The sequence below is a fragment of the Sceloporus occidentalis genome, unplaced genomic scaffold (genome assembly GCF_023333645.1).
Source record: "Sceloporus occidentalis isolate IW3139 unplaced genomic scaffold, rSceOcc1.0.p SCAF_13, whole genome shotgun sequence".
Classification (NCBI taxonomy): domain Eukaryota; kingdom Metazoa; phylum Chordata; class Lepidosauria; order Squamata; family Phrynosomatidae; genus Sceloporus; species Sceloporus occidentalis.
The window spans coordinates 6,868,656-6,884,281 of record NW_028316993.1 but is presented as its reverse complement, the minus strand read 5'-3'; the positions used below and the strand labels follow the sequence as shown (position 1 = coordinate 6,884,281).

Sequence of the window (15,626 nt, the reverse complement as noted above, 5' to 3'; positions counted from 1 at the left end):
CAGCACCGCCTTCTGCAAACCCCCAACAGGAAATCAGTTGACTTGATGGGCTGCTCAGGGGTGCAGGCAGGCAGGCAGGCCAAATGCCACAGGCCTTCCATTTTGTATCCCAGGACAGGAGCCACTTGGGTGACAAGCTTCCAGAAGAAACCCACAGCTGCTGGTCAGCTCAAAAGAGGGGCTCAGCAGCCCAACGCCGTCAGCAGAAAGGCTATAGCCCCCCCGACACACACCCCGTCCACTGTTGGTCTCCTTGGCTCTCCATCCTCCAACCTGTTTTTCTCCATCAGCCACACAACATACACAAAAAATGCTGTCTCACACTGGTAAATACCTAAGTTTTGTTATTTCCTTTTGAAATAAACATTGATTCACCTCAAGGGTGAATGGTCACACTTTTCAAGAACCTCCATCTGGCAGGAAGGAGGCACTACCAAAGCCCAGACAAATGTGCGCATGTTCCTTTCTGGAGAAGCAAAATGCAACACTTGGTCAAGACTGGCTCTATGAGTGGAAAATGAGCAGTGATGCCTGCTAGGCAGCACAGTGCCAGCGTTCTGCTAGCCAGCACATCCACGGTGGCTGAGCCATAACCCATGGAATGTGCCAGAAGAGTCCAGCACAGAGAGCAAGACCAACCGAACGGAGACAAACAGAATGTTCTTCTTTGGACAAAATTTCATTGCTATGCATTTAATGCGGGGGTAGGAGCCCTCCAGCATAGAATATTAACACTCCCCATAATGAGCTGCAAACACAGGCCTTGTTTTGCTCCTCGCCCTCACGCGTTTCTCACATAAACTGGCTGTTGAATTTGCAGGAGGACCCAGGAAATAGGTACAGGTTACACTTTTGGAAAGCATCTTACCTTACCGAGAGAGATGGGCAAATGCACCCCCAGCTATTTCTGTGGCTCTCTCTTTCCCCTCCAGAGCCCTTTTCTGGCCAGGAAGAAAGAGCAAATTCCTCTCCTGGAAGAGTTTGGTGTGGTGACTCACTTTTCAAGTGTGCTGCCAGACTCAGCTATGAATCCTGGGATTCCTTGGCTTTCTAAATACTCAAGATATCCACTGTGGCGTGGTGCCATAGTGAGAGCTGGGCAGTGGAGTTCCCGGTGTCATCAAAGGAAGTTTGGACATCTGAATAAACAAGACCAATATGGAAACGTGTAACTGTTGTGTGCCTTTCAACTTATCCAACTTATGGTGACCCCAAGGAAAACCTATCACAGGATTGTCTTGGACAGATCACTTCAGAAGTTGGCAATCTGTTGCTCCCTGACTTCACTGCAGGTTATTCTGGGATCCTCATGGCTGAAAGCGGCAATTCAAAGCCTCCAAATCGGAGACACAGGCTGATATAAAGCTTCTCTTTAAAGCTGGCCACACTTTTATAATTCTTCAAACACCTCTGAATCTTATAAGATGGAGAACTCTGTGGAAGGCAAACTGCATCAATGTAGGTAGGCATGCAGTCCCTTTTCAGTGACCCTAGGATGGACAAAGTAGGCTTTATAGCTGCACACAATGCCTCAAAGTCCTTCCACTACCCCTTAAAAACGGGATTCAAAAACTGCCCCCAAATGACCAACTGTGCTCCCCCGAAAAGCCACCACTTACCCCATTGGGGGAGAGGGTTTTGTGTTTTTGGGCCTTAGAATATTTTCTCCCAAATAGGAAGTGACCAAAAATGGAGGTGAGGATCCCAGCCTTCCTGGACCTCACAGCAAATGATGCAGCCCACCAACCAGTAGCAGTTGCCCACTTTGGGAAAGCTACTGCAAAAGCACAACAGCTCAGCAAAGCACCCCAAACCTGTCTCACCATCTTCTGGCTCCAAGGATTGCCACCCAGCAACCCTTGCCTCCTGCATGAGCACCAGGAACACCCCCAGCTGCTCTGCACTACCACAAACCTGTTGCAGCCCTGAGCTTTGTGTCCTGAAGCAGATCAGATTGCTGCCTTCCAGCCCACTTTGTTGCCAAGCAGCTGGCTTTTGCAGCACTGAGCCCTACTGCCAACAGAGCCTGTGAGAGAGTGCTGCAGAAGAGAGCATTGCCTTAGAAAAGCAGCGTCTGGGAGAAGCCCTTGCTTTTCCCACTGGACAGATATTCTCAGGCCACGAGGCAGGAGCCCTGCCTCTCCCCAGGCAAGGGAGGCCAAATCTGCTGTCTTCCCTCCATTTCCTAAGGAGCCCCACCCTGCCAAGCCCCCATCCTTCCCACCTTCTGCCTTCACGCCTCCCCTGGCCTTCATCGGACCCAGAGGGCCGGGACACGCAGCGCCAGTCCTCTGGCTAGAGCTCCCCCCGGGCATGGAGGATGTAGTGCTGGTGCAGGCCTGCCTCCTGGCTGAAGTTCTCCCCACACTCCATGCAGGAATAGGGCTGGGAAGGCAGCAGCTCCTGGGTCTGCTGGTGGAAAGCCTGGTGCCGCCGCAAATTGGACAGCTGCCGGAAGCTCTTGCCGCACTCGGGGCACTGGTGGGGCAGGCTCCGGCCGGCAGCGTGGCCCAGGCGGTGGCGCTGGTAGTTGGCCAGTTGCCCGAAGCGGCGGCCGCAGTCAGTGCAGTCGAAAGTGGGGCGCAGGCAGTCGGCGCAGTCCGAGGGCGGGGCTGGCGCATGAGCGCGCTGGTGGCAGATGAGGGTGCGAGAGCTGCCAAAGGCCTTGTTGCAGACGAAGCAGACAAAGAGGGCGTCGCGCAGGTTGGCCTGAACAAAGTCCTCCGGATGCTCCCGCTTCATGTGCCGCTCCTTGAACTTCTCGTCCGGGAAAGTGATCAGGCAGTGGAAGCACTGGTTGGCCCCGAGGCTGTCTGGGGAGAGGCAGAGAGAGGAGTCACGCCAGGGAAGGGCCCGCTTCACGCAGAGCACCCAAAGGGACGCCAGCGGAGGCAACACGGCAGGGAGCGCTCAGCATCCTCCCCAAGGATGAGGGAGGGCAAGCCGACCCAGCCGCAGGGCCCCTTGAGGGAGCGGGCCAGGAAGGGGCCACCGCACCCGGGAGGGAGCCGCCTGGAGGGGCATCTGATGACGGCTTCCCTCTGAAGGGACTACGCTGCCTCCTCCTCCTCCTCCTCCTCCTCCTCCTCCCAGAGACCCCTGGGCTCCCTCCCCTCGCCCTCGGAGGCTCTGCAGCCCCGCCCCGGAGTCCAGGGCACCACTCACAGAGGATGCTGCCGCCGGGGCCGGGGCGCGGAAGGGCCGGGGCCGGCGCGGGAGGCCCCCCTTCCTCCTGCGGAGCCTTCGGGAGCGGCCGCGCGGCCGGGGCAGGCTCCGCCATGCCTCCCAGGTCCGAGGGGGGCCTCCCTCCGACGCAGCCAGCCCCATTTCCGGGGCCCTTCGCCAAGGCACCCTCCGGCCATTTCCGGGAGGAAGGTGCCCGAGAGCCGCCTGCGGGGAGGCGCCCCTCCTGGCCTCGCCCCTGGCCTCGCCGCCTCTCTCCGGGGGACGCGCCGGAGCCCCGCCGGCCGCCAAGGAAGGCTCCCTGCTCCCGGGCGAGGAGGCCTCCTGCGAAGCCGCCGGCTCCCGTCAGGCGCTGCCAGGGCAGCCCAGGAACTGCGCGAGGCGGGGTCCTTCTGCCAGGGAGCCGGCCACGCCCCCTTCCTAAGCGCCGGCCAATGACTTCGCCGGAGGACCCGGGCGGCCTGGTGCGCAGGCTCTTCGCCAGGAGGCTCGTCGTCCCTCAGGAAGCCCAGTCCAGCGCTGGACGGAGGAGGAAGGGCCGGAGCATCCCTGGCTCCTCGAGGCGCCTGTCGAGGCCGGTCTGCGTTGGGCGACACCCGCTGAGCCGACAGGAGTGGGCCGAGAGTGTGCCCGGGGCCGAAGGAGCACCGCGAGGAGGAGGCAGCGGCGGCGGCGGCGGCGGCTTCGGGGGCTCTGCGGAGCCAGGCCCGGTCGGGGAGGAAGGTCTCCGCAGGGCTGCTCCCGCGCCTCTTTTGCTGCAGCGCCCCACAACGCCCCCCCCCCGACTCCCAGATACAGAGATGGGCACAAAAGGAAGTCACGCACACAGAAGGGTTTATTAAAGGAGGCTCCCAGCGACTGATTGGGTGCCGCCTCTAAAGCTGCTCTCCTGAAAGCCACAAACGCGCGCACAACACAGCTTCAGTTCAGCACAGGCCAGGCAGGACCATGGCAGCAGGCACCCCTCCGCCAAGAGGGGAGGCAGACGCCCAAGGCGAGCGGCAGGGGCTCTCGCAAGGCGCCTGGACCACAGCTCCCACGTTAAGGCATGCTGGGAGGTGCAGTTCAAGAACTTTCAGAGGGCCACAGTTGCCCATGCTTGGTCTAGCCATACCTGATCCCAATCCTACCCTGCCTCCAATCTGGAAGCCTCAGGGCCACTTGGAACGACCTGCCCTGCAAGAAGCCCAGTGCTGGGCCTCTTGGTGAAGGGGAGAGATCTGCCTGGGAGCCACGGAGGAGAAGGGCTGTGTGGCTGAATCCAGAGCACCCAGCCCCCTCGCCTGCAGTGGGAAGGCAGCCCCCGCGGGTGGGATAGGGCTCCAAGGGGCTCACTCTCCGCAGGGAGTGAGGAGGGGGTTCTCAGGGCACACAGAAGGGGAGCTGCTCTCTCTCTCTCCCCCTCTTCCGCCTCCACTTAAATTCAGGTTAGAAATATAGAAGGAAACAGAAGGAGACAATGAGGAGAAGGAGAAAGAGCGCACAAAGACAACGGAGGCTATGTCCCTCCTCCTGGGCAGGGAGCCCCACAGGCCAAAGCCGGCTGCCGGCAGCAAGACACCTAGAGTTCCCCGCGCGCATGCAGGATGTAGTGCTGGTGGAGCTCCGACACCAACCCAAACTTCCCAGAGCACTCGGTGCAGTGGTACGGTCCGTCCGCCCCGTCGGCGGCGTCTTGCTCTCCGTTGGCCTCTGCGGCAGCAGGCGAAGGGGGCCGCTTATGGCGGGGGGGCAGAGGGGCCGGGGGGCTGCGCCGCCAGCCGTGTTCGCAGCGATGGCCCTCCAGGGTGGCTGGGGACGCAAAGCCTAGGCCGCACTCGGCGCAGATGTAGTGGAAGGCTCTGCCCCGTCCGCCGGGAGCCGTCCGCCCGTCCTGGCTCTCTGGAGGGTTGCCTGACAGGACCAGCGGGGGCAGCAGGGCAGGAGGCTTGACGGCCGAGGAGCCGCTGTGTGGCCGCTTGCGCCCCACGTGGTAACTCCGGTGCACCTTCAGAGCCCGTGACGTGCCAAACCCGCGCCCGCACTCAGGGCACTCGTGCCACTCGGGGCTGGGGGCCTGTGTGGCGCTCAGCCGGTCGTGGCCGGCCTCTCTGCCGCCTCCACCGGCCTCCGCCAGCTCCCCAAGTGTTCCCCGCGGCTCTTTGCCACTGCGGGGCCCTGAGGAGAGAAAGAGGGAGAGCACCGTGAGGGAGAGGCAGCAAAACGGAAGGGAGCCCCCCCCCCGGCCCTCCCCTTCTGTCTGGCCCTGAGGCGTCCGGAAAGAGCAAGGCGCCCAACGCTGCCGATGCTGCAAACAAGCGCAATGCGGGATGCGAGAGGCATCCCTTTCCTTTCTCTTGAGGGAGAAAATGCCATCGGAAGCAAGCCACAGGACTGGGAAAGGCCCAAGGCAAAAGATGCTCCACCGACTGGGAAGCCTTGCCCTTCGTCCAAAGGCTGCAGCCGCTCTTGATGCGCGCAGAGCGGCTCTTGTCTTCCCCGCTGCCCCTGCTGCTCTTCAGGCCACGGAACTGGATCTCTGGCCCTGCAAAGCGGCCTCTGAGCCCCGAGGCCCAGCCCTTCTTCGCGAAGGGCCCCGGCCCTCTCCCGCTGTGGGAGCCGCGGCCCAAAGCGGAGGCCCCTCTGGCGGCCGTACCTGGATAGCCGTTGGCGGAGGGGGTCGGGGGCCCGCTGTCCCCCGAAGAGACGGAGGTGGCCTCAGAGACGACGTCCTCCTCGTCCTCCTCCTCGTCCTCCTCCTCCTGCTCCCGCGCGGCACCTGCAAAAGGGACCCGGGGCTGGAAGGACTGTCCCGGAGGGGCTGAGGCTGCGGGGCCCGGAAGCGGACGCAGGGGAGGGTCCCTCGGAAAGCGCCCCCACCCAAAACGCTCACCGATCGGGACCCGCGACGCCGCCGCCGCCGCCGCCGGATCTTCCTCCGCTGCCGGAGCCGCCAGCGGTCCTAAGTCCTCCGAGCTCCCCGCCGCCGCCGCCGTGGCCTCGGCCTGTTGCTGGGCGGCCTCCGCCATCTCCGCCTCCGCCTCCTGGCTGCGCTCAGGGCCCGGCCTGGAAGGGGAGCCGAGCTGCAGGGAGTCCGCCGGAAGGGAAGAGGGGCGCTGGCCCCGCCCCCCGGGACCCCGCGCCGCCCACAATGCCCCGCGAGAGCCGGGCCCTTGCCGCCCCTCTCCCGCCATGCACCGCGCGCGGCCTGGCGCTCACCGCTCCCCTCTGGCCGCTGGGTCGTCGCTGCGCAGGCGCAGACAGGGAAGGAGGCGGGACTGTCCCCTCTGCGCTCATTCCACGCGCGTGCGCAGTGCTGAGGAGGAACGCACTCGCTCTTCGCGCAGGCTCTCTAGCAGGGGCTGTACGCGGAGCCGTTCTGCGCATGTTCACGGAAGGTGGCGGGTAGCTTCTGCGCCTGCGCGAACCGTATGTTGGCTTCAGGAAGAGGAGGAACGGGGGAGCAGGTGCCGTGACGTCACTCTCCGGAGAAGCCCCTGGGGACCCCGCTCCCGGACGCAGCTCTCGGCGGAGCAGCGGACGATGGGAGCCCCCTCCGCCCCGAAGGGCTGCTCCTGGGGCGCCGCCTGGGACTTCGCGGCAATTGTTACGTCCCTGGTCGGGGCTGACGGCTCCCTCTCCTCCGCCGCGGGCGAGGAAGGGGGCCGCGGTCGCCGGGGTCAGGAACGTCCCTGAGAAGGCAGCAGGCCTCGCCCACCCCCGGCCCCTGGAGGCGGCCCGGAGAGCCCTTCCTCCGGCCGGGACTGAGCCTGCTCCCTGGCGGTGGTTCCCCGGTGGCCGCCTCCCTCCAGCGCCCTGGAAGCTCAAGAGAAGCCCCCTCCCCCGGTCGCCTGTCTGTCAGGACAGAGGCAACTGCTGCTAGAGCCCTTCCTTCCTTCCTTCCTTCCTTCCTTCCTTCCGCAGCAGGGCCCGCCCCTTCTCCCGCCCCGGATGGGCTGCTGGGGCCCCCGCAGGAGGAAGCCCCGTCCCTCTCGCGCCCGGCGACGATGCCAGCCCCCAGCCTCCTCTTGGCCCTGGCCCTGGCCTCGGCCGCCCGCTTCGCCCGGACAGGTCAGCCCCTTGAGCTGCAGGAGGCCTCCCGACCGCGGTCCCCGGCCCCTTCCCAGGCCTCGCCCGGCGGCTCCTCTGCCCGGGCGCCGCCGGAGGGGAAGGATGACCCCTTCCCCGGTTTGTCTTCCCAGCAGGGCCCCCCCTCATCCGCCTCCGCGGCCCAGAGAGCGGCCCGGTCCTGGAGGGCAGCGCCGTGACCATGGAGTGCCTCTCCTCGGCAGAGGAAGCGCCCGCCTTGGCCTTCCAGAAATATGGCCAGGTGAGAGGGGCTGTGGCCCGCGGAGCCCCCGGGGGTCCTGGGGCTTAGGTCAGGGCTGAGAAGGGGCCCGGCCCCTGGCCCAGCAGCCAGCGTCCGGTGGGCAAAGGGCCCCGGGGCGGCAAAGGCAGTGCCATAGAAAGCCCAGCTGAAAGGGCCAGGATCCGCCCAGAGGCCTCTTTGGGGGGCTCTGGGGTTATGCTCCCCCCCCCCATAATCCATGTCCTGGGCTCTTGGGTCAAGCGGGCGAGGGGCTTCATCCGGCGGAGGCTGGCCTTGGGGCCCTTTGTGTCTTTGGCTGAGGAAGAGGAGGGGGCCGAGGGGTGCAGATGGGCTCCAGGGGTAGCACCCCCTTCTCCTGGGAGGAGCGGAGGGGGCTCACTGCCTTTGCAGGGGAAATCCCAAGTTCTGTGAATTCGGAGGGAATAGCACACCTTTACGTCACTAATCCTAACCTGTGACGATGGCAGAGAGATGTAAGTTAATTGGAAGGAGTTACTGGGGTCTTTGTTTTGAGTCATGCAGCAATGCACTTTTCAGGGAAGCAGGGTCCCCCGTGGCCGGGGCGTTCCCAAAGCAGTGGGGCAGCCCCACGGAGGGGTCTCCAGCGGGCGTCTGGGTGCTTCAAGGCAGATAGAGCTGGAGGCAGGTGCTGAGGAGGGCCCCAGGGGCCCCAAAGGCCAGCACTTGCTTCGCCAGGGGACCCACGCCGCCTGTCTCCTTCCCTCCGCAGTGGCTCCAGGCCTGGGTCTCCCTGGATGAAGGGACCAAACTGATCCATGGGTTTTACAATGCCGTCGTGAGTCGTGAAGGTGGGCACCTCCTATTGACAATCAGCAGCGTCCAGTCCTGGCATGTTGGTGCCTATCGCTGTGTCAGTTCCGACGCCACCAGCAATGCCTCTTCCGCCGATCTGGACCTGCAGATAGAGTGTATGTGCAGCTTCTCCTCCTGAGAGCGACAGCAAAGCAGTGGATGGGGGCTAGGAACTTGGTCTGCTGCTGGGTTTGGATCTACACACAGCCCCCAAGGCGATGGGGGGGGGGAGGAATAAACATGGTCCTCTGGATATTTTGGGACTGGCACTGAACACTGGTAGGATGCCAACATGGGTACGGCAACAAACAGCAGTGGGAATCATGCTGCCCCCTTCCCAGGATCTTCAGCTGAAGTTCCCAGCTTTCCTCAGCCGTGGCTGATGAGAGCTGCAGTCCAGCAACTTGTAGGGACCCTCAAGACTGAAACCCCTGGTGCAATGAGAGGAGAAGGCACTCCAGCCGAGGGGAAACCTCCTGCCAGCTGGGCTGATCCTTTGAGGGGGCCCAGGATGGGAGGGCAGAAGGGCCCTTTGGGGGCTGGGAAGGAGCAGTGGGGAGGCTGCTGGGCTTCCCCTGGCTGAGCAGCGAGGGTTCAGGACCTTCAAAGCGTTCTTCTTAAAAGTGCTTTGCTTTTCCGTAGGGTTCTCTGGCAGCCCCTCTCTGCTAATGCCTCTCTTTCGGCGCGGGTGTCAGTGTGTGTTGCTTGTGGGGAGCACCTGCCCCAGAGGAACCGCAGAGTTGGCAGGGCGCTGGTGCCCTGCTCTGCGGTTTCCTGCCCCACACGCAGGCCAGGCAGGTGCTCCTCCCACAGTTGGCCTTGGGACATCTCCTGGGCAGGACTGGAATGCAGAAGAACCAGTTTCCCTCTTGCAACTGGAGCATTTAAATGGGCTGTGAAATAAGAGAACCTTTTTTTCTTTACTCCACAGATCTCCATGATATCTTCCTCAGCCGCGCAAAATCCTGGTGTGGGACTGTGGGGGACTCGGTCACCGTCCTGGAGGGGGACGACCTTCATCTGCACTGCTTTGCCAAGGCCTCCCAGGGGCCCCTTTATGAGTGGAGCCGAGAGGTGACCCTCTCTTGCGGGGGGGGGGGCGTAAAGGCATAGCATTGTAGGGGACTGGAGGGGCCAGTGAGTGGCCCCTGGCCATGCGAGAGTCTCTGCACAAAAAGGACAATGTAGAGGAGGTTCTCCTGCTCGGTTGTTTCAATCCCGCAGAGCTTGGGAAAGGGGGACTGCAGCTCCCAGCCTGCTTGGCCAACAGACGAATGCTTCCATGCTCCCAAGTGCCAGACCAGGGACCAAAAGAGGCCTTCCTTGCACAGTGGAAGAGAACGCCCTCTCTTTTCAGTGTATGCTGGCAAGAGCTGGCCAGATCATGCCCTGTTTTTCCAGGGTGCAACGCCTGCTCTGGAAGAAGATGGGGAGACATGTGCCCACCCTCGCCTCTTCCCAGCCCTTGCCCCTCAGATCTCTAGCTACTGAGGGGGCAGGTGGGCTGCCGGGAGTGTGCTTGTCCTCTTCCCCTCTTCTTCTGCCCCATAGCCATCTGGGACCCATGTGCAGCCTGGGGGGCCAACAGACAGATAGACCTGATGGAGAGGCTGGAGGAGGAGGAGGAGGAGTTAGCCCTGGAAGGGCCATCTCTGATGGAAAAGGGCTACAGCAGCCACTGCCACTTTCCTCCATTCATTCACATGTGGCATCAAAATGTGAACGGCTGCCACATTTCCCCTTGTGATCTGGTGACATGGAATTTGGGTGGAGGGTGGGCCCATGGCAGCCATTTTGCTTCCAGGGAGTAGAAGAACATGTGTGGGAGGGACCTGTGGGAAAGGATTTAGAGGAGGGGGCCTAGGACAGGCGGGGGAGACATCCAGACATCCTCTGGATAGGGTTGCACTTCAGCTCCCATCATCCTTCTCCTCAGTGGCCCTGCTGAATTGGGGGCTACAAGGGGTGGCAGTCCACTGGCACCTACAGCGCTGCCCCTTGGGTCTCCTGTCCACCTATTCAGGGCAGCGGGCTGCATGGCTCCTCAGGGGCATTGCAGCTCCCCTGCCTTGAATCCTCAGATTTTGGCATGTTTTGTTTTTATTTTTAGAAAACCTAAAGGAGGTAGGGAAACTGTGTAGGCACTGGAATGACTGCAGAGCTGCTAAAGATTGTGGTGGTGGTGGTGGTGGTGGTGGTGGTGATGATGATGATGATGATGATGATGATGATGATGCCTATCCCGCAGGGCTGAGGCGGCTTACAGTATCAGAGGCAGGAATGGTCCAGGGCTTTGGTCATGAAGGAGGGCAAATGTGGGGAGCAGTGGTGGTCAACAGCTGTGGCACTGGCTGGATCCCTGCTAAAGCTTCTAGGGGGCTTGTGGGAAAGGGACCTCTGACCTCTCTTTCCTCCCTCAACAGGGGGAGGACTGGATTGTGGCCTCAAGTTCCTTGGCTCTGACCAAAGTGAACCTGGAGCAGGCAGGGACCTACACATGCCGGGCCCGCCATCCCTCCGTGGCCCAGCTGGCCAAGAGCAAGTCCCTGCGCCTCTTTGTGGAGGGCAGCCAGCGGGGAGTGGCACTGGGTGAGGCCTGCGGGCGCCTGCAGGGAACACGTCTCTTCTCTGCCAGGTGGGGCGGGGGACATGGGGGGGCGCTTTGGCCCTGGCTGCCCCCTTACCTTCTTGGGTGGCTGGTCTCCTCTTTGCCCAAGTCTTTTACCTTTCCTTTCTTGCTCCCCGCTGCCATCCTATCCTGGCCTGAGACATTGTATGTGTTAAGCCTGAGACTTAATGCCAGGTAAAGGGCTGGCCAAACCTGTTGTCTTCAGTACTGCTCAGCACCTCGGTTCCAAATTGAAGTTTACTGCACCCTTTTGAGGTGTTGTGTGGTATTCTCCTAATCTATATGCATTTTGAATACAGTTTTCTTTTTCTAAGGGGTTTTTTTTGCACAGAATTTTGGACACAATGCCTTGCTTCTATCTATCCAGCCATCCTTAGAATAGGCCCATTGAAATTAAAGGGCTTGAGAATATACATATGTTTCTTCCTATCCTAGAGGTGAAAATCCTGTAGCCTTTCTCCAGACCTGCCTGAACTGTAGTTCCCATCAGTCCTGCGAGGCAGCTGAACCATTGATAAGGGATGCTGGGAGTTGCAGTCCAAGAATGTCTGAAAGGAAGTCCTGCTTGCCCTGACTGAGCACACGATGCTGGAACTTTGGGACTTGATCCTGTGCACTATGACCCTCCTATTGCTGGATTTCAGTGTCCATCTTACCTGTCAATCAGTTGTGTTGCATGGGCTGGTGAGAACTGAGAGATGACAAAAGCTGGGAGGCCCTCAGGACCCCCATTTCTGTTTGTTGTTTTTTTCTGGGAGAAAGCAATGTTTTCTCTCCATGCCACTCTCTTGGTCCTCAGCCCTCAGAGCTGTACAATGCCAGACCTCTCACACTTGCAAAGTCCTTGTTTTGCTTTTGAGTAGATCCATTGAAATTAGTGGGATCTAAGGTAGTCTGAAGCCAGCTCAAATTCCATAGACTTCCAGAGGTTTACTCTTAGTTGACTTAAGCGTGGCGCCAGTCCAGAGTCTTTCCAAATCTCTAGTCTCAGAATCTCCTGGTGCCTTCATGGTGCTTTCCCAGGGAAGGAAGAAGACCCTCCAGATGCCGCTGGATGGAGAAGGATGTCCCTGTGTCTCCCCACCTTGCCTGGTGGGGGGTTTATGAAGGGGCTGCCGGCTGCACCTTATCCCAGGGTTGCTCCTCCCCTCACCAAAGGCAGCCACTTTCTTGCACCCAAAATTCGGGTCCCAGAGAGTGAGTCCCCTTCACCTGAGTCCCAGACGGCTCCTCCTGTGGCCACTTAAGGCGCTCCAAATATGCCTGCAGCCCTCTTGCAGTGAGAATGGATGCTGTAGTCAGTGAAGGTGCCCCAAAGCTGCATAGCATTTCCTTAGAGGGGTCCAGGGGCTTTCCGGGGTGTGTGTGTCTGTATTCATGTGCCCACCTTCGCTGCTCCTGCCTCCCTCTGCTGGTGGGGCTGCCAAGGGCCCTGCTGGTAGTTGACCCACTACCAATTCCTCTGTGTGTATGTGTGTGTCTTTCTTTCTCTTTTGCCTGCCTTGCAGGGTCGGCGCTGTCGCTCAGCAACTCCACCCTGGCCCTGACGGTGGGGCTTCCAGCCCTCTTGCTGCTGGTCCTGATTGCTGTCTTTGCCCTTCTGATCCTCCGACTTCGTCGGGGAGCAGCCAAGAAGAAAGCAGCTCAGTGAGTGCCTTTGAGGAAGGGGCCTTGGCGGCTCTGGGGGATCTGGTGCAGAGCTGGGAAGTTACTTTCCCAGGGACCCCTGCCCTTTGCCCAAGGCCTTTGGAGAGGGATGTGCAGTTAGCTTTGAGGAGCCCCAGTTGCTCCCAGTCAGCAGCCTTTGCTTTCTGCGTGGAGCATGGATGGTCTCCTTCCTCCTATGTGTTGGCCCATAAGGGGTCTTCTCACAGTTGCCAGAGGACTGGAGTGCAAGATTTTCCAGTTGTCTTGTTTTTATCACATTGTGGACAAAACCCAGGCCTGAAAAGATGGCTTTCTTCCTCTTTCTTTGTAGGGAAGACCCTGGGCAGCACACCCCAATCTACAAATGCAGCCTGGGGTCCGTGCCTTCTGTGTCGAGGGACACACATCCCCTCATGATGTGAGGAGGGACCTCTCAGGTAGGGAGAGCTCCATTGCGTGGCTTCTCCCCTTCTCTTTCCTGGCCTTTCTCCTGCCTGCTTGTTCATCCACACACATATGCACAAAAGAGTTGAGTGATGGAGGCAGAAGGACATTTTTTCCCATGGGGAAGGAAAGGTCTAACCCCCGCTTCCATCCTCAAGGAAGTACCCTGGGGCTAAAAGCCCTCTCCCAGACAGGCCTGTGCCCTTCTCACCCTGGACATGGCTGCTTGACTTCCTTTGCCCTCGCCAGCAGAGAGTAATGTCAAGGAGGCCTACATCTTTGCCTTGTCCTTCAGCGCAGCCCAGACAGGCCTTTGCCAGCCAAGATCTGTCCCCAAGCAGCTTGCCTCCCTTTGTGCCATGCCAGGGCTGCCATCCGCCCCCTTCCGGTGCTGCAGGTGACTTGCAGAGGCGCAAAGGTGTTTTGCCTTCTTTCTCCTTTTGGTCTGGTCACGCAAAGTTTAGCTCAGTGTAAAATTGAGAGATGAGAGATGCCCGTCCTTTCTGTGCCCCCGTTTCCAGTGGGGTGCAACTCCCCAGTGGCCCTTAATCTGTGCCCAGAAGCCCAGAAACAGTAGCTGTTTGGGTATAGCCACCCTTCACTCTCCAGGGCAGGAGAGGAGTAGGGAAAATGGGTCAGAGAAATGAGGCCCCTTCCTCCAGATTAACCCCTCTCCCCCCTTCAGAAGCTCCAGAGTATGAAATGAATTGTCTGACAATAACAGCAGTAAGAAGGCCCCTGAGGAGGCCATCAGCCTTACTGAGCAGCCACTGAAGAAGGAAAGGAAAGGAAAGGAGGACCAGCTGGCAGCATCTGCAATAAGCACTAGGCTGGCTGGTTGGTTTGGTTTCATTTGACTGTGGTGTGTGGGGGGGGCTGCTTCTACCTCCATAGGGAATCCCCCTTTTGCCCCTGGGGTCTCCAGCTGGCTGAGCCCATCATGGTCTTTCCTTTCCTCTCTTTCGCCCAGGAGAAAGTGGACCTTCCTCTCTCCACCTGCCTTTTGCCTTCAAGATGCAGCCTCTCTTCTGGCTTTGGGATAATGGGGATCTCAGCATTACTGGGCCTCTTGCATATATCTTTGGGATGTCTCTTATCTTTTATTTTTAGAAGGGGGGGGGCAGAAAGGAGGTGGGGTTGCATATGGATCCCTTTCTGGGGGGGGGGGTGAGGTGCCTTTGGCCTGGACTGCTCCACTTCCACTGGCTAAGGCAGCTCTTTGGCCTCTACTGGGCCTGGCAGGCCGTGGCCCCTTCATGCCAAGTGCCCTTCCTGAGAGGGAGGAGGTGAACAGGCATGAAGGCCAGCAGCCACCCAACGTGAAAACGTAGGTCAGTGCCTTTCCGCAGAGAGCTTCCCGCTCTCCACCCTGAAGAGGGAAGCTGGTGGGGAAGTGGGCATCTTGCCAGGGCCCCATGGGAGATGAGCTCTTTCCCTCTAAATGCAAAAGGAGCTCCGGGTGACACCTGGGGCCCTTCCCTGCCTGGCATTGGGGGTTTGGGGGCCCTGAAGGACTGCCCCCCCCCCAGGTCAAACCAGCAGGAACCTCTTGTTTCAGCAGACCCCGAGAGGGGGAGTGTCTGGACCCCCTTTGCTGGAAATGTTTCCCGAGTCTGATTTTCCACCTTGTCGCCCCCACACCAAACCAGTCTGGAGACCTGCAAAGGAAGGCTGAGCAGTGGCCACCGCATGGTGGCGCATGACAAATCTTTGAATGCCTGCACATTGGAAGAGTGAGTGGGCCATCCAAGTGACATAAGGAGCAAGAGAGAGAGCGTAGATCACACCTGTCTCTGCAGCGCAAGCCTTAAATGTCCCCCCATTCGGCACTTTCTTGGATCAAAATAAAAAAATAACAGACTCTTGCAGTGGTGCTGTTTGGAGCACAGGCAGTGGGGAGGCATTGGCGTCTTTTCTCTTTTATCATCAGCATTCTTCTGGGAACCCGGTGGGAAGATAAACAAGCCATGGTAGCAATAGGCAAAGCCATAAAAGGCCCCTCTTGAATATTCAGTCCTGATGAATATCTGTCTCGTTCTCCCCTCCAGCAGCAGCCTCTTCATCCTGCAAACACCTCCGTCACCCCAAGGCAGAGAGGGAGCAATGGGGGGAGGCTGGATGGCAGACCCCTCTTGCCTCCTTCCCTCCCCATAGCCCCAGGTGAGGGGGTCCCTGACAACCCCTAGACCCCCTTCCCCCCACTGGCTGCACTGTCCAGAGGGATTTGGTTGAGGCAGCGAGATTTAGTGATTTGAGCACTGATCTATGAATCTAAAGAGCAGGGTTTGAATCCCTGCTCAGCTATAGAAATCCACTGGGTGGTCTTGGGCAAGTGACACACTCTTTGCTAGATGCAAACCCTCTCTGAACAAATGTTGCCAAGAAAACCCTACGACAGGGTTGCCCTAAGTCAGAACAGACTTGAAGACAACCATCATGACCTACGTCACCTGGAGGCCAACCCACCCCACGAAGAGGGCCATACTCCATTCAGACACACACCCAGCACTGACTTGGGCTGCCCCCCATAGACTCCACTCTTGCTAGCCCTGCCTTATTGAGATGGCTCCAGGTCAGGGTTACCAGTTATCCAATGTCAGG

The 15,626-nt window shown here is 59.8% G+C and overlaps 3 protein-coding genes across 14 annotated transcripts; 1 reads left to right on the top strand and 2 right to left on the bottom strand.

Annotated features, from left to right (window-relative positions):
• Window positions 1-677: 677 nt before the first annotated feature.
• LOC149304751 (zinc finger protein 576-like) lies at window positions 678-3,809 on the bottom strand. Its single transcript, XM_089478650.1, has 2 exons — window positions 3,166-3,809; window positions 678-2,813 (listed from the first exon to the last, which is right to left on the bottom strand). Exons 1-2 carry the CDS (start codon window positions 3,278-3,280, stop codon window positions 2,296-2,298), a joined length of 633 nt encoding a protein of 210 aa, XP_089334776.1. The 5' UTR covers window positions 3,281-3,809; the 3' UTR covers window positions 678-2,295.
• Window positions 3,810-4,013: 204 nt separating this feature from the next.
• On the bottom strand, window positions 4,014-6,529 carry LOC149304750 (zinc finger protein 629-like). Of its 2 annotated transcripts, XM_089478648.1 has the most exons (4): window positions 6,382-6,529; window positions 6,056-6,228; window positions 5,819-5,941; window positions 4,016-5,340 (listed from the first exon to the last, which is right to left on the bottom strand). In XM_089478648.1, the coding sequence occupies exons 2-4, from the start codon at window positions 6,189-6,191 to the stop codon at window positions 4,745-4,747; spliced, it is 855 nt and encodes a 284-aa protein (XP_089334774.1). In that variant the 5' UTR covers window positions 6,192-6,228; window positions 6,382-6,529; the 3' UTR covers window positions 4,016-4,744. The 2 variants fall into 2 exon arrangements, with proteins under 2 accessions (XP_089334773.1, XP_089334774.1); XM_089478647.1 differs by having other exon boundaries at window positions 4,014-5,340; window positions 6,056-6,529.
• Window positions 6,530-6,549: 20 nt separating this feature from the next.
• LOC149304749 (basal cell adhesion molecule-like) lies at window positions 6,550-14,886 on the top strand. 11 transcript variants are annotated; one of them, XM_089478640.1, is made up of 8 exons: window positions 6,550-6,629; window positions 7,368-7,492; window positions 8,223-8,421; window positions 9,237-9,379; window positions 10,729-10,940; window positions 12,443-12,581; window positions 12,913-13,018; window positions 13,996-14,150. In XM_089478640.1, exons 2-8 carry the CDS (start codon window positions 7,433-7,435, stop codon window positions 14,133-14,135), a joined length of 999 nt encoding a protein of 332 aa, XP_089334766.1. In that variant the 5' UTR covers window positions 6,550-6,629; window positions 7,368-7,432; the 3' UTR covers window positions 14,136-14,150. The 11 variants fall into 11 exon arrangements, with proteins under 11 accessions (XP_089334766.1, XP_089334763.1, XP_089334767.1 ...); XM_089478637.1 differs by lacking the exon at window positions 6,550-6,629 and adding an exon at window positions 7,151-7,233; XM_089478641.1 differs by lacking the exons at window positions 6,550-6,629; window positions 13,996-14,150 and adding exons at window positions 7,152-7,233; window positions 14,587-14,886 and having other exon boundaries at window positions 7,365-7,492; window positions 10,729-10,894.
• Window positions 14,887-15,626: the final 740 nt, after the last annotated feature.

What these genes read in the sequence shown, in the direction of transcription:
- LOC149304751 (XM_089478650.1), bottom strand. Translation starts at nt 3,280, where the DNA reads ATGGCGGAGCCTGCCCCGGCCGCGCGGCCGCTCCCGAAGGCTCCGCAG. An exon ending in CCCCGGCGGCAGCATCCTCT is followed by an intron (nt 2,814 to 3,165) that starts GTGAGTGGTGCC and finishes GCCTCTCCCCAG; the next exon opens with ACAGCCTCGGGGCCAACCAG.
- LOC149304750 (XM_089478647.1), bottom strand. Translation starts at nt 6,356, where the DNA reads ATGGCGGGAGAGGGGCGGCAAGGGCCCGGCTCTCGCGGGGCATTGTGG. An exon ending in GGCGTCGCGGGTCCCGATCG is followed by an intron (nt 5,942 to 6,055) that starts GTGAGCGTTTTG and finishes TCCCTTTTGCAG; the next exon opens with GTGCCGCGCGGGAGCAGGAG. An exon ending in CTCCGCCAACGGCTATCCAG is followed by an intron (nt 5,341 to 5,818) that starts GTACGGCCGCCA and finishes TTCTCTCCTCAG; the next exon opens with GGCCCCGCAGTGGCAAAGAG.
- LOC149304749 (XM_089478636.1), top strand. Translation starts at nt 7,170, where the DNA reads ATGCCAGCCCCCAGCCTCCTCTTGGCCCTGGCCCTGGCCTCGGCCGCC. An exon ending in ACACGTCTCTTCTCTGCCAG is followed by an intron (nt 10,941 to 12,442) that starts GTGGGGCGGGGG and finishes CCTGCCTTGCAG; the next exon opens with GGTCGGCGCTGTCGCTCAGC. An exon ending in TGTGAGGAGGGACCTCTCAG is followed by an intron (nt 13,019 to 13,995) that starts GTAGGGAGAGCT and finishes TCTTTCGCCCAG; the next exon opens with GAGAAAGTGGACCTTCCTCT.